Genomic DNA, 12,251 nt, shown 5'->3' on the forward strand with positions numbered 1-12,251 from the left:
AAGGAGGAGAAAGAGAGAGATGGTGAGAGAGAACAAGAGGGAGATACAGACTTAGAGAGAAAGAGAGAGGTGGGGAGGTAGAGGGCACTGCAGAAGAACACAGGCTATCAGCATCCCTCTTCCCCCCTCCTCTCCTCCACACTCACCGTTTCTCCTTTTGGTTAGCGGTGTGTGTTAGTGTGTGTGTGTGAGAGAGTGTCTCTCCACAGCCACCTTGTACATGAATACAAAATAAAGTATTAGGAAACCTGCTGCTCAGTACTATATGTGTTATTTCATAGTTTTGATGTCTTCACAATTATTCTACAATGCAGAAAATAGTAAAAATAAAGAATAACCCTGGAAAGAGTAGGTGTGACCAAACTTTTGACTGGTACTGTATATTTAAGATATTTTCCTTTTATTCTTTTCCCCCAACCCTACCATCCCTATCCTAATTGGAGTAAACTATTGGACAACAACTCTTAGGACGTGGATGTCGATTAAGGCAGCCCCCTGCACCTCTCTGATTCAGAGGGGTTGGGTTAAATGCGGAAGACACATTTCAGTTGTACAACCGACTAGGTATCCCCCTTTCCCTTTCCCTATATACATTTTACAGAAACAGTATAGTTTACAATAGTTAGCATCACTCAACCCCTCCTATATATCTCTGAACACCATCCAGTTTTGATTTATATTTGCCATATATTTTTCAACTGTGCTGTGATGTTTCACAAAAGTTCTGAACCTTTCTATTCTCATACATTCTACATATTGTAAATTAAAGATAAATCTTTTTGCTAAGAGTATTGTTATATTATTAATTGATTGACTATGACTTTTTAAATCACCCAGCAGTGCAATTTGCAGAGTTAGCTCCAGGTAAATGTTGTCAGCCATTCCTGAACCTGCGACCAGAAATAAGCTACATATGGACAGTAAACCAAAACAAATGATCTAATGATTCTGTCTCTTCGCAGCAAAATATGCAGAGCTGGGATGGTTCTATCCCCCATATATATAACATTCTATTGGTTGCAAAAATGTTGTATAATAATTAAAATGGAAAAATTCTAACCTTTTGAATCCAGCAATATTTTGTATCAGTTCATAATACATGTGCCATGGAATCGGTACATCGAAAATCTCTTCCCAACTATCTATATGGCACAGCTGTCAGTTTTTTGGTCCTTAAATGAAACTGGTAAACTTTTTTATTTATCACAATTTCCTTTAGCCAATTTTGGTCTTTAATACAGGGCCGACAGACAAGTTCCTTACTTTCTCCCCCTTCCACTTGCCACTTCCATTTTTGTGTTAATGCTGTAAATAGTTGGTTGTAATTTCTTTCTTTCGGGATATGAATACCAAGTATGTCCACTTCACTACCAGACCATCTTATTGGTAACCTACACGGTAATCCTCTTTCAAAATATTGTTTGGTGAATCATGGGTGACCCCGTCATTTGTAACAAGTTACAGTAAATTAGTTTTGGTAGCAGTTTTATATTGAAGATTGAAAAGAAATAGGTGTATTTTTCCCCATATCCCATCCTGTTAGCTTTATTTTTTATAATATATTACGCTTGATCTTTCTTGAATAAGTTCTTCCATTTCTTTTGCTTTTCCTCTAACATATTATGTGCCTCTAAGGTACTGTTTTTATTGATATCTATCTGTACTGTTAGTCTCTCTATATCCTTTAATATGGATTCTTTGAGTTAAATTGCTTTTGTTTTAAAGATGAGTATTGAATTGCATGGCCTCTAAAGACACATTTCAAAAAGTGTCCCATACAGTAAGGGGATCTGTTGTATCAATGTTATGTAGGATAAAGTCAGTTATACATTATTCTGTCCTGGTGAAAAACAAGTTGTTATCCTATGATTTTTTATAAAATGTCCAATATCCTCACCCATGTGGAAATTCTGTAAGAGTAATGTATATGCCAATTATTTGATGGCAAGCTGTCATTGTGAATAAGAATTTGTTCTTTATTTAACTAGGCAAGTCAGTTAAGGTTAAATAATAATAAATAAATAAAAATCTGTCCCCTATCAACACTTTTTAAACTTTTGGTGCGAGCGAGAATGACATAAGAAAGTTGTCAAGACCACTAGTTTGATTGAGCCTCCACCATATCAATTCAGCAAAAAAATGAAACACCCCTTTTCAGGACCCTGCCTTTCAAAGATAATTAATAAAAATCTAAATAATTTCACAGATCTCCAATATAAAGGGTTTAAACACTGTTTCCCATGCTTGTTCAATGAACCATAAACAATTAATGAACATGCACCTTTGGAACAGTCGTTAAGACACTAACAGCTTACAGACGGTAGACAATTAAGGTCACAGTTATGAAAACTTAGGACACTAAAGAGGCCTTTCTACAGACTATGAAAAACACCAAAAGAAAGATGCCCAGGCCCAAGATGCTCATCTGCATGAACATGCCTTAGGCATGCTGCAAGAAGGCATGAGGACTGCAGATGTGGCCAGGGCAATAAATTGCAATGTCCATACTGTGAGACGCCTAGGACAGCGCTACAGGGAGGACGGACAGCGGATCGTCCTCTCAGTGGCAGACCGCGTGTCACAACACTTGCACAGGATCAGTACATCCAAACATCACACCTGCGGGACAGGTACAGGATGGCAACAACAACTGCCCGAGTTACACTAGGAATGCACAATCCCTCCATCATTGCTCAGACTGTCTGCAATAAGATGAGAGAGGCTGGATTGAAGGCTTGCAAGCCTGTTTTTGTTGTAAGACATGTCCTCACCAGACATCACCGGCAACAACGTCGCCTAAGGGCACAAACCCACCATTGCTGGATCAGACAGGACTGGCAAAATGTGCTCTTCAGGCCTCCCAGGTGGCGCAGTGGTCTAGGGCACTGCATCGCAGCACTAGCTGTGCCACCAGAGACTCTGAGTTCGCGCCCAGGCTTTTTTGCAGCCAGCCGAGACTGGGAGGTCCGTGGGGAGATGCACAATTGGCCTAGCGTCGTCCGGGTTAGGGAGAGTTTGGCCGGTAGGGATATCCTTGTCTCATCGCGCACCAGCGACTCCTGTGGCGGGCCGGGCGCAGTGCACGCTAACCACGGTCGCCAGCTGCACAGTGTTTCCTCCGACACATTGGTGCGGCTGGCTTCCGGGTTGGATGTGCGCTGTGTTAAGAAGCAGTGCGGCTTGGTTGGGTTGTGTTTCGGAGGACGCGTGACTTTCGACCTTCGTCTCTCCCGAGCCCGTACGGGAGTTGTAACGATGAGACAAGATAGTAACTACTAATAATTGGATATTACGAAATTGGGGAGAAAAAGGGTGTAAAATGTAAATAAATAAAATTTATAAAAAAAGTGCTTTTGTATGAACAACTGAGACATAACTGAACAAGTTCCACAGACAGTTGACTAACAGAAATGGAATAATGTGTCCCTGAACAAAGGGGGATCAAAATCAAAAGTAACAGTCAGTATCTGGTGTGCACGCTAACCATGGTCTCCAGGTGTCATTAAGTACTGCAGTGCATCTCCTCTTCTTGGACTGCACCAGATTTGCCAATTCTTGCTGTGAGTCGCGGTTTTGTCTCATCAGGGGTGATGGTCGGATTCGCGTTTATCGTCAAAGGAATAAGCATTATACCCAGGACTGTACTCTGGAGCGGGATTGAGGTGGAGGGTCCGTCATGATCTGGGGCGGTGTGTCACAGTATCATCGGACTGAGTTTGTTGTCATTGCAAGCAATCTCAACGCTGTGCATGACAGGGAAGACATCCTCCTCCCTCATGTGGTACCCATCCTGCAGGCTCATCCTGACATGACCCTCCAGCATGACAATGCCACCAGACATACTGCTCGTTCTATGCGTGATTTCCTGCAAGACAGGAATGTCAGTGTTCTGCCATGGCCAGCGAAGAGCCCGGATGTCAATCCCATCGAGCATGTCTGGGACCTGTTGGATCAGAGGGAGAGGGCTAGGGCCATTCCCCCCAGAAATGTCTGGGAACTTGCAGGTGCCTTCGTGGAAGAGCGGGGTAACATCTCACAGCAAGAATTGGCAAATCTGGTGCAGTCCAAGAAGAGGAGATGCACTGCAGTACTTAATGCCACCTGGAGACCATGGTTAGCGTGCACACCAGATACTGACTGTTACTTTTGATTTTGATCCCCCCTTTGTTCAGGGACACATTATTCAATTTCTGTTAGTCAACTGTCTGTGGAACTTGTTCAGTTATGTCTCAGTTGTTCATACAAAAGCACTTTTTTTATAAATGTTATTTATTTACATAAGTTATGTCTCAGTTGTTGAATCTTATGTTCATACAAATATTTACACATGTTAAGTTTGCTGAAAATAAATGCAGTTTGCTGAGTTTATGTCTCAGTAGCTCAGGATATTTAAGCCTCCATATATCCACTAGTTCCATTTAATCCATGATATTTGTCTGTTTCTCAAACTAGACACTCTAATGTACTTGTCCTTTTGCTCAGTTGTGCACCGGGGCCTCCCACTCTTTCTATTCTGGTTAGAGCCACTTTGTGCTGTTCTGTTAAGGGAATAGTACACAGCGCAGTATGAGATCTACAGTTTCCTGGCAATTTCTCGCATGGAATAGCCTTCATTTCTCAAAACAAGAATAGGCTGACGTGGCCTTTGTTTCTGGACATTTTGTGCCTGTAATCGAACCCACCAATGCTGATGCTCCAGATACTCAACTAGACTTAAGGCCAGTTTTATTGCTTCTTTTATCAGAACAACAGTTCTCAGCTGTGCAAACATAATTGCAAAAGGGTTTTCTAATGATCAATAGGCCTTTTAAAATGATAAACTTGGATTAGCTAACACAACGTACCATTGGAACACAGGAGAGATGGTCGCTGATAATGGGCCTCTGTACACCTATGTAGATAATCTATTTTAAAAAATCAGCCGTTTCCAGCTACAACAGTCATTTACAACATTAACAATGTCTACACTGTATTTCTGATCAATTTGATGTTATTTTAATGGACAAAAAAATGTGCTTTTCTTTCAAAAACAAAGACATTTCTAAGTGACCCCAAACTTTTGAACTGCAGTGTATATTAAAAAAATCTAGCATATCTTAATTTTTTTCCACAATTAACAAATAATATGCATAATAATGTTGGCAGTTCACACAAAGAATTGTTACCTATAACCAGGATTAGCATTACAAAAATTACATTTTTGGCAAGTAATTATTATTTATTATTGTGATTCATCCTGTCATCCTATCAAATAACTTGTTGCTCTTTTTTGTTAGATTTGGTCATTTTCAAAGGACAGTACCTTACCTAACCTAAATCAAATTCAAGTCAGTTATACTAAAACAGGATCAGTCTAAACAATTGTTGTAGACTGATTTAGACTGAAACACAAAGGTCTCAGATTTAAATATGAATGTATAACGGAGGTGGTGGGTTTACTGGGCGCAGTGTTGCATTACTAAGTATTTCTTCTAATCAAGTGTCTGGAGAATATATTTACTCCTCAGTACCTGCAACAGACTCTGTTGATCGTCCGTTCGGGAAATGAAATATCATTCCAATCACAAATTGAGAAAATGCCCATAACGTCAGCTGAAGAATTTAATTCAAATTCACAACTTAAAATGGATTGGAGTTGATCCTGATCCCACTATCAAATTGTAAGTCCAAAACTGCAAACTAGCTCCTGAAATGGCTCAGAGGTAGATACCTCATATGAGAACATGCTGTCCTTTTTCTTTTTAATTATTTCAGAGTCCCGAACTTCTTTCATATTTCATTGATTCTTTTAGACAGGACAGTTGGATGTGAGATCAAGGGATAAACATTGGAGAAGGAGACACAGAGAGGAAGGGCACAGACAGTTTGCTGAGCCGAGGCTCAAAACTACCTTCGCTAGGGGGTATGCTAGGTCCAGACCCCAGCACGAGTGTCGCCTGTGCCGCAGTGAGGACCGTTGTCAAGCAGTCTAGTTTCAACGTCTGACTGTCCTCAACCGTCTACAGGACGTTTGGCTAACGGGCTAAAAGCTAATGGTCTGGTTCGGATAAGAGCCACAGAGTGTGCAGGCTTTGGTTCCACTCCAGCACCAACAAACCTGATTCAGTAAATTAACTAAGCGTTCAATTTAGAGCTGGGATGGAATAAAGATGTACACACTCCAGGATTGGAGTTGTGCTATAGTTGGTGAGAGAGTAGTGACTGTATGCTATCTGCTAAAGCACAATTTAATTGTGGCTGACTGAATGAAAGACAATCAAAGTTGAAGACAAAAAAGACACCTTACTTTGTAGCTTGTGTCACTTATTTTAGTTCCAAACCATGAATTCAGCCCAGTTTGCCATGGTGCCATGGAGCAATGCAAACTTAAGTGTTTGAGTGGCCAATTCGGGTGATAATTGGTGACTGCTTAGATTAAAACAGCCCTTGTTAGCAGGCAAATGAGAGAAGGCTGTTATTTTAAAATCAGGCATGTCCAGACATGCCATCCATTTCACAATGTCTAAGTATGAATGAAGTGGCATTCTTAAAATAAGCTCTGAGGTTTTGCTAAGGAGTATCAAAATATATTTTATCGACAATGCAAACAATTTCACAAACCACAGACCATCGACATCTAAAACACTAACACAAAACACTGAGAAGAAAAAGAGAACGTGACAAGCTGAAGCTCTAGAGTCTAGTTACCTTCTGCTCATATCATCTGGTTTCAGATCAGCTCTCCCTGCCCCAAAGTTTTCCATCATCCATTATGCAGTGCTCAACAAAACTGACCCTAGACCAGCTATAGCGAGCAAAAGGTATCCAGAACAAGAGAGGGATGAGGAAGAAAATAAGTGAAGAAGAAAAAAAAAAAGCAGGTACAGAAGCAACAGATAGTCTATCAGCAGCTATGCAGTGGTGGCGCAAGACGTACGGAAGCAGAGCCAAAGAAAGAGAAAAAATAAGTCAGAGAAAATTAAATTGATATGGCGAAAGCAGTGTTAGTTAATATGCAGCACACAGAGATGTGACCATTCAGTAAAAACGAAGAAGAGAAGGGTACTAGACAAGTAAGAGAAAGAGAATTAAATGAGAAGAGAGGAGGAGGTAGGGGGTTTACCTGGGTACTGAGCAGCTCCTGTGTCAGGGGAAGGGAGGGAGAACAAGAGAAAAGGATTTGTATTAGCGATTAGCTCCATTCACCACAGATTAACAGCTTTGAAAAGTCACTAGCATAGCATGAAGCTAACATTTTGCTGCACCTGCTTATCTGTGTACGTGACTAATAAACTTATATTTGATTTGATTTTAAGAAGGCAGGGAAATATGATTTCTAGGGTACTCGATTTCTGCTCAGGGAATAGAGTGAATGGTTTCATTGATTCAGTATCACACCGGGCATTTTCAATTCAGACAAGTCACCAGCAAAGGATTTATATTATTAAGTTATATTCAATACCAACATAGCCAGTGACATAATCACAGCATAATAAACATATTGAACATTTCAGAATTGGTCTAAATAGCAAGCACAAGCTTATTGGTGGTTCAATTCAGTTTTTATATGACAGCAAAAGCAAATGACACCATTTCAAAGATCTTAGGTCCCAGATTGTCCATCTGCGGTTTCTGCCATCGCTACCTCCCTGAAAATGACCATCTTCACCCATAATGAACCCATAATGCAATTAATCTGGCATCAGTTAAATCCTTAAAAACCACTCTACGCCAACCGAGTGTCAGGATTCTGCTCTGAGGCTAGTTCTGATTAGACAACCCATATTCCTTCAACATTTGCCAAATTTCCATCACAGTGACATACTAATGCAATTCTCCAAGAGACGGGTGGGAGTTTGTCGATTTGTCCTAGCACCAAAGACGGGTGGGAGTTTGTCGATTCGTCCTAGCACCAAAGACGGGTGGGAGTTTGTCGATTCGTCCTAGCACCAGAGACGGGTGGGAGTTTGTCGATTCGTCCTAGCACCAGAAACGGGTGGGAGTTTGTCGATTCGTCCTAGCACCAGAGACGTGTGGGAGTTTGTCGATTCGTCCTAGCACCAGAGACGGGTGGGAGTTTGTTGATTCGTCCTAGCACCAGAGACGGGTGGGAGTTGGTCGATTCGTCCTAGCACCAGAGACGGGTGGGAGTTTGTCGATTCGTCCTAGCACCAGAGACGGGTGGGAGTTTGTCGATTCGTCCTAGCACCAGAGACGGGTGGGAGTTTGTCGATTTGTCCTAGCACCAAAGACGGGTGGGAGTTTGTCGATTCGTCCTAGCACCAGAGACGGGTGGGAGTTTGTCGATTCGTCCTAGCACCAGAAACGGGTGGGAGTTTGTCGATTCGTCCTAGCACCAGAGACGGGTGGGAGTTTGTCGATTCGTCCTAGCACCAGAAACGGGTGGGAGTTTGTCGATTCGTCCTAGCACCAGAGACGGGTGGGAGTTTGTTGATTCGTCCTAGCACCAGAGACGGGTGGGAGTTGGTCACATTCACGCACTTATCAAGGGAACGTCCCTGGTCAACCCTATTGACTCATAGCACACATGCTTTGTTTGTTAATTAGGAATTTTAAATAATTCATACTTTTACTTTTGATACTTATACTTTAAAATCAAATACTTCTAGACTTTTACTCAAGTAGAATTTCACTGGGTGACTTCCAACTTTTACTTGAGTCATTTTCTATTAAGGTATCTTTACTTTTACTCAAGTATGATTGGCTACTTTTTCCATCACTGGTTAGTAAGCTAAAAGCCATCAACACATGCACGCACGCACGCACCTTTACACACAGAGTGTATCCAAAACCCTAGCACCACCGAGTCTCTCCTGCTTAAAGATTCCAGTCATGGGCCAGGCCACGGCCACTAAGTGGTTCAGAGAGCCAAGGGGGACCTGGGCCACCCTGGTGACAGGTCAGGGGGAAGGGGCTCGCCATGTTAAGTAAATGCCAGACTGGTCAGAATAACTCTGCATGGCCATTTCAACCCCACCGTTCCTGAGGGGCCTGCCTGGCTAACCCACGTAACTGCCAACCCCACTTCCCCTCTTGCCCGGCATGGCCGTGTCACCAGTATGCAACCATCCAATCCCAGAGGTGAGGTTAAATGCTATACCAGAGAGATGCATTAAACATGAGTCATTTCAAATGAAAGGTAGCTGCGCTCTCGTCTAGAAATGATAGGAACATTAACCAGGGGTCAGCCAGCTTGGGCTGCATTAATGAAGGACTGATGCCTCTCTTTAGATTCACCTCTACAGCCCTTAAGAACAATTCACTTCACAAAAGGGCTACGAAAACCAGCTCAAAGACAGGCTGGCCTTCCATCTCGCACATGCATACCCATGCACATCCCCATGCAAGACACATACAACAACACACATTTCTGTGAGTGAGAGACCTGCAAAAGAAAACCTTGCTACCATGTTGTTGTGTTGCTACCATGCTGTGTTGTCACGTTTTGCTGTTATGTTGTTGTCTTAGGTCTCTCTTTATGTAGTGTTGTCTCTCTCTTGTTGTGATGTGTGTTTTGTCCTATATTTATATTGTATAATTTTTTTAAATCACTGGCCCCCAGCTCCGCAAGAGGTCTTTTGCCTTTTGGTAGGCAGTCATTGTAAATAATAATTTGTTTTTAACTGACTTGCCTAGTTAAATAAAGGTTAAATAAACTATTTTCAAACTATATTGCAGTAGCAAAAATGACAACATATTCAAAGCCTCAATATAAAATACAGACCTTATTGCATGTGAATTATGGAGACCCTGGTTAATAATCTATATATAGCAATCTGCTACGGTCAGCAACATCCTATCAAGTCAAGGATCTTCTGACAGCATTAACCCTCTGCTGAACTCTCTACATGAACATTATTTCTTAAAACCCTTTCCTCCACTGATCTAAGGCCTTATCAGAGGAACCATACCACCACACCTCTAACCTTGTCAACCTTCCATGTAGTAGTCCCAAAAGTGCCAGCCCTAAATCAAGTGCACACAACATATTTGAAAGAAAACAATAGGCAAACTATTTTCACCCAGGTCTGAATGGCACAGATAAGACATTTTGTTAAGGGAAAGGTGGCTGTGGCCTCCTCCACCCATTTCAAAAGGTGCAGTATAACTGCATTATGCCGTGATTAAATCGGAAATATGCAGCTAGAGGGCCATGAAATTGGACATGATGAGTGTGCCACATTAAAAAGTAATTATCAATACCACTCTCCCATTGTCTCCCTTACAAGCCGCCGCAGTGAATCAAAGCCTGAATGAAAATGGATTTGAACTTATTCCAGACAACAATGTGACAATGTGTTTTGTTTTCAAAGCCCCAGTGACCCAATTGTGACTACATTACCATGAGAGCCTTCCTCTTGTGATTGAGACCATACTGTATTGTGTGTGTGTGTCACTGTGATTGTGTGTATGTGAGTGACACAGACCGCAAGAAAGAGATCTAGATGTCTGAATCATCACTTACTCACACAAACACAGAGGGGGTGGGGGAATGAGACGACAGCTGCCGTTGAACTGTGACACAGTGGAGCTCTATGAAATCTATGAACCAGACATTTTATTTTTCTTTCTTCCGCTCTCTCTCCCTTCCCCTACACTGGAAGGCTTGGCTGGCTCATCCACGCTCGGAGGTTCAGTCAGTAAGGAGAGGGACGGAGTTGTCTGCGGCACCACGATTAGACGCTCACGCTGTCACATCGATAAGCTGCTGTTGATGGGAAAATTCCCCCACCGTGTCCCAGTGTGACCTGGGAGACAAAGGCGAGGTCAGCACCACAATCATGGGTGGCGTCAACAAATGGGAAAAATATAAAACCTTGAACTAATGTAGGTTTCTTAGTGTTTCAGGAGGGACAAAAAACTCTACACACTGCAGAGCAGACACAGAGTAAGAGTTATCGATTTTTATCTATTTTGTGTGAGTTTTCGAAGGCACAGATAAGGTCTGTTGTTACTTGGCATTGTGATGCACTGTGCTGATCGTGACGTCTCTTTATTGATCAAAGGTTAATATGCACTGAAATACCATAAGTGGCAGAGAGTCATGTAAAACCATGACCCTCATCATACTCCTAACCACAAACATAAAGTCCCGATCTCATCTCTGAGCATACCTCTCTCCACTAAGCCAACTCATTCTGCACCATCTAGGATAAAATAGGCCACGTAGAGGTTATATATAGCATACGTACTGGCTACATAAGTAATGTAAGGACCATAAACACTATGTGAACTTTGTTATTTACATGTGAATTTATGTAACTATAAATGGAACACTTTCCATTACAAGACATTATTCCAGGGCACATGTGGTTATATTGGGCCAACTACTCACTACTGCAGCGAAAATGTTGTTCATTTCGACAAAAACATGTACGCAAAAGTGGTAGATGCTACTGTACATATCTGCAAAGTAACTCATCTGTTTTGAGGTTATATAATTATTCCTTTAGTAGTTGCTGTGTTATATTTAAGCAAAAAGGCACGAGGGGGTGTGTGTGGTATATGGCCAATATACCACAGCTAAGGGCTGTTCTTAGGCAAGACACAAAGCGGAGTGCCTGGATACAGCCATTAGCCGTGGTATGTTGGCCTTCTACCACAAACCCCTGAAGTGCCTTATTGCTATTATAAACTGGTTACCAATGTAATTAAAACAGTAAAACTAGTTTTTTTGTCATACCTTTTGTATAAGGTCTTATATACCACGACTTTCAGCCAATCAGCATTCTTAGCTCAAACCACCCAGTTTATAAAAGGCCATTGCCCATGTTAAGTGTGACCTACGGCCCTGATACTATCACTTGTGTAGTACCTACAGCCCTACACCAAAATCAGGGCACAATAACATCTCAACTCATATTTTATTGTAGCACTGACAGTCAGCCTCCCTCCACCATATGTTGTACTGTGATTTGGCCAGAAACTTTATCTTATCACTGGTCACAGATGTTCTGTTTTGGGGCACGCTGGGCTATTCCACGCAGGGCTCTGTATTGCTATTACCATTTTTTACTGTAGAAATGTTGAGCTCCACGAGACAATTCTATTTACACTGCCCTGATTGGAGGGGGAGGGCAACTGTCTGGCAAGTGTCGTGCGCGACCTCCGGTGGTAGCGGTCAAGTCCTGGCAAGTTTGCAAGTTCACATTATAGTAAAAGGTCTATCTGAGGGTATTTTCTCTAAATCTCTAGGCAATATCTCATAGTTAGAAGAGGCCCTTAGGTTGATTTATTGGTCTGCCACCACC

The 12,251-nt window shown here is 42.0% G+C and overlaps 1 protein-coding gene across 6 annotated transcripts in view; it reads right to left on the minus strand.

The window, feature by feature from the left end:
• Positions 1–12,251, minus strand: part of LOC110534869 (cell adhesion molecule 1) — a 502,342-nt gene that overhangs the window by 128,835 nt on the left and 361,256 nt on the right. For 5 of the 6 annotated variants that reach the window (XM_036989933.2, XM_036989932.2, XM_036989931.2 and 2 more), the window contains exon 2: positions 7,103–7,120. The exons of the other annotated variant lie outside the window; for it this stretch is intronic. In XM_036989933.2, the coding sequence (XP_036845828.2) occupies positions 7,103–7,120 (18 nt within the window). The remainder of the gene's footprint in view (positions 1–7,102; positions 7,121–12,251) is intronic. 6 annotated transcript variants of the gene reach the window in all.

This window comes from Oncorhynchus mykiss, chromosome 10 (genome assembly GCF_057628025.1).
Source record: "Oncorhynchus mykiss isolate SJ-2025 chromosome 10, ASM5762802v1, whole genome shotgun sequence".
NCBI classification, from domain to species: Eukaryota; Metazoa; Chordata; class Actinopteri; order Salmoniformes; family Salmonidae; genus Oncorhynchus; species Oncorhynchus mykiss.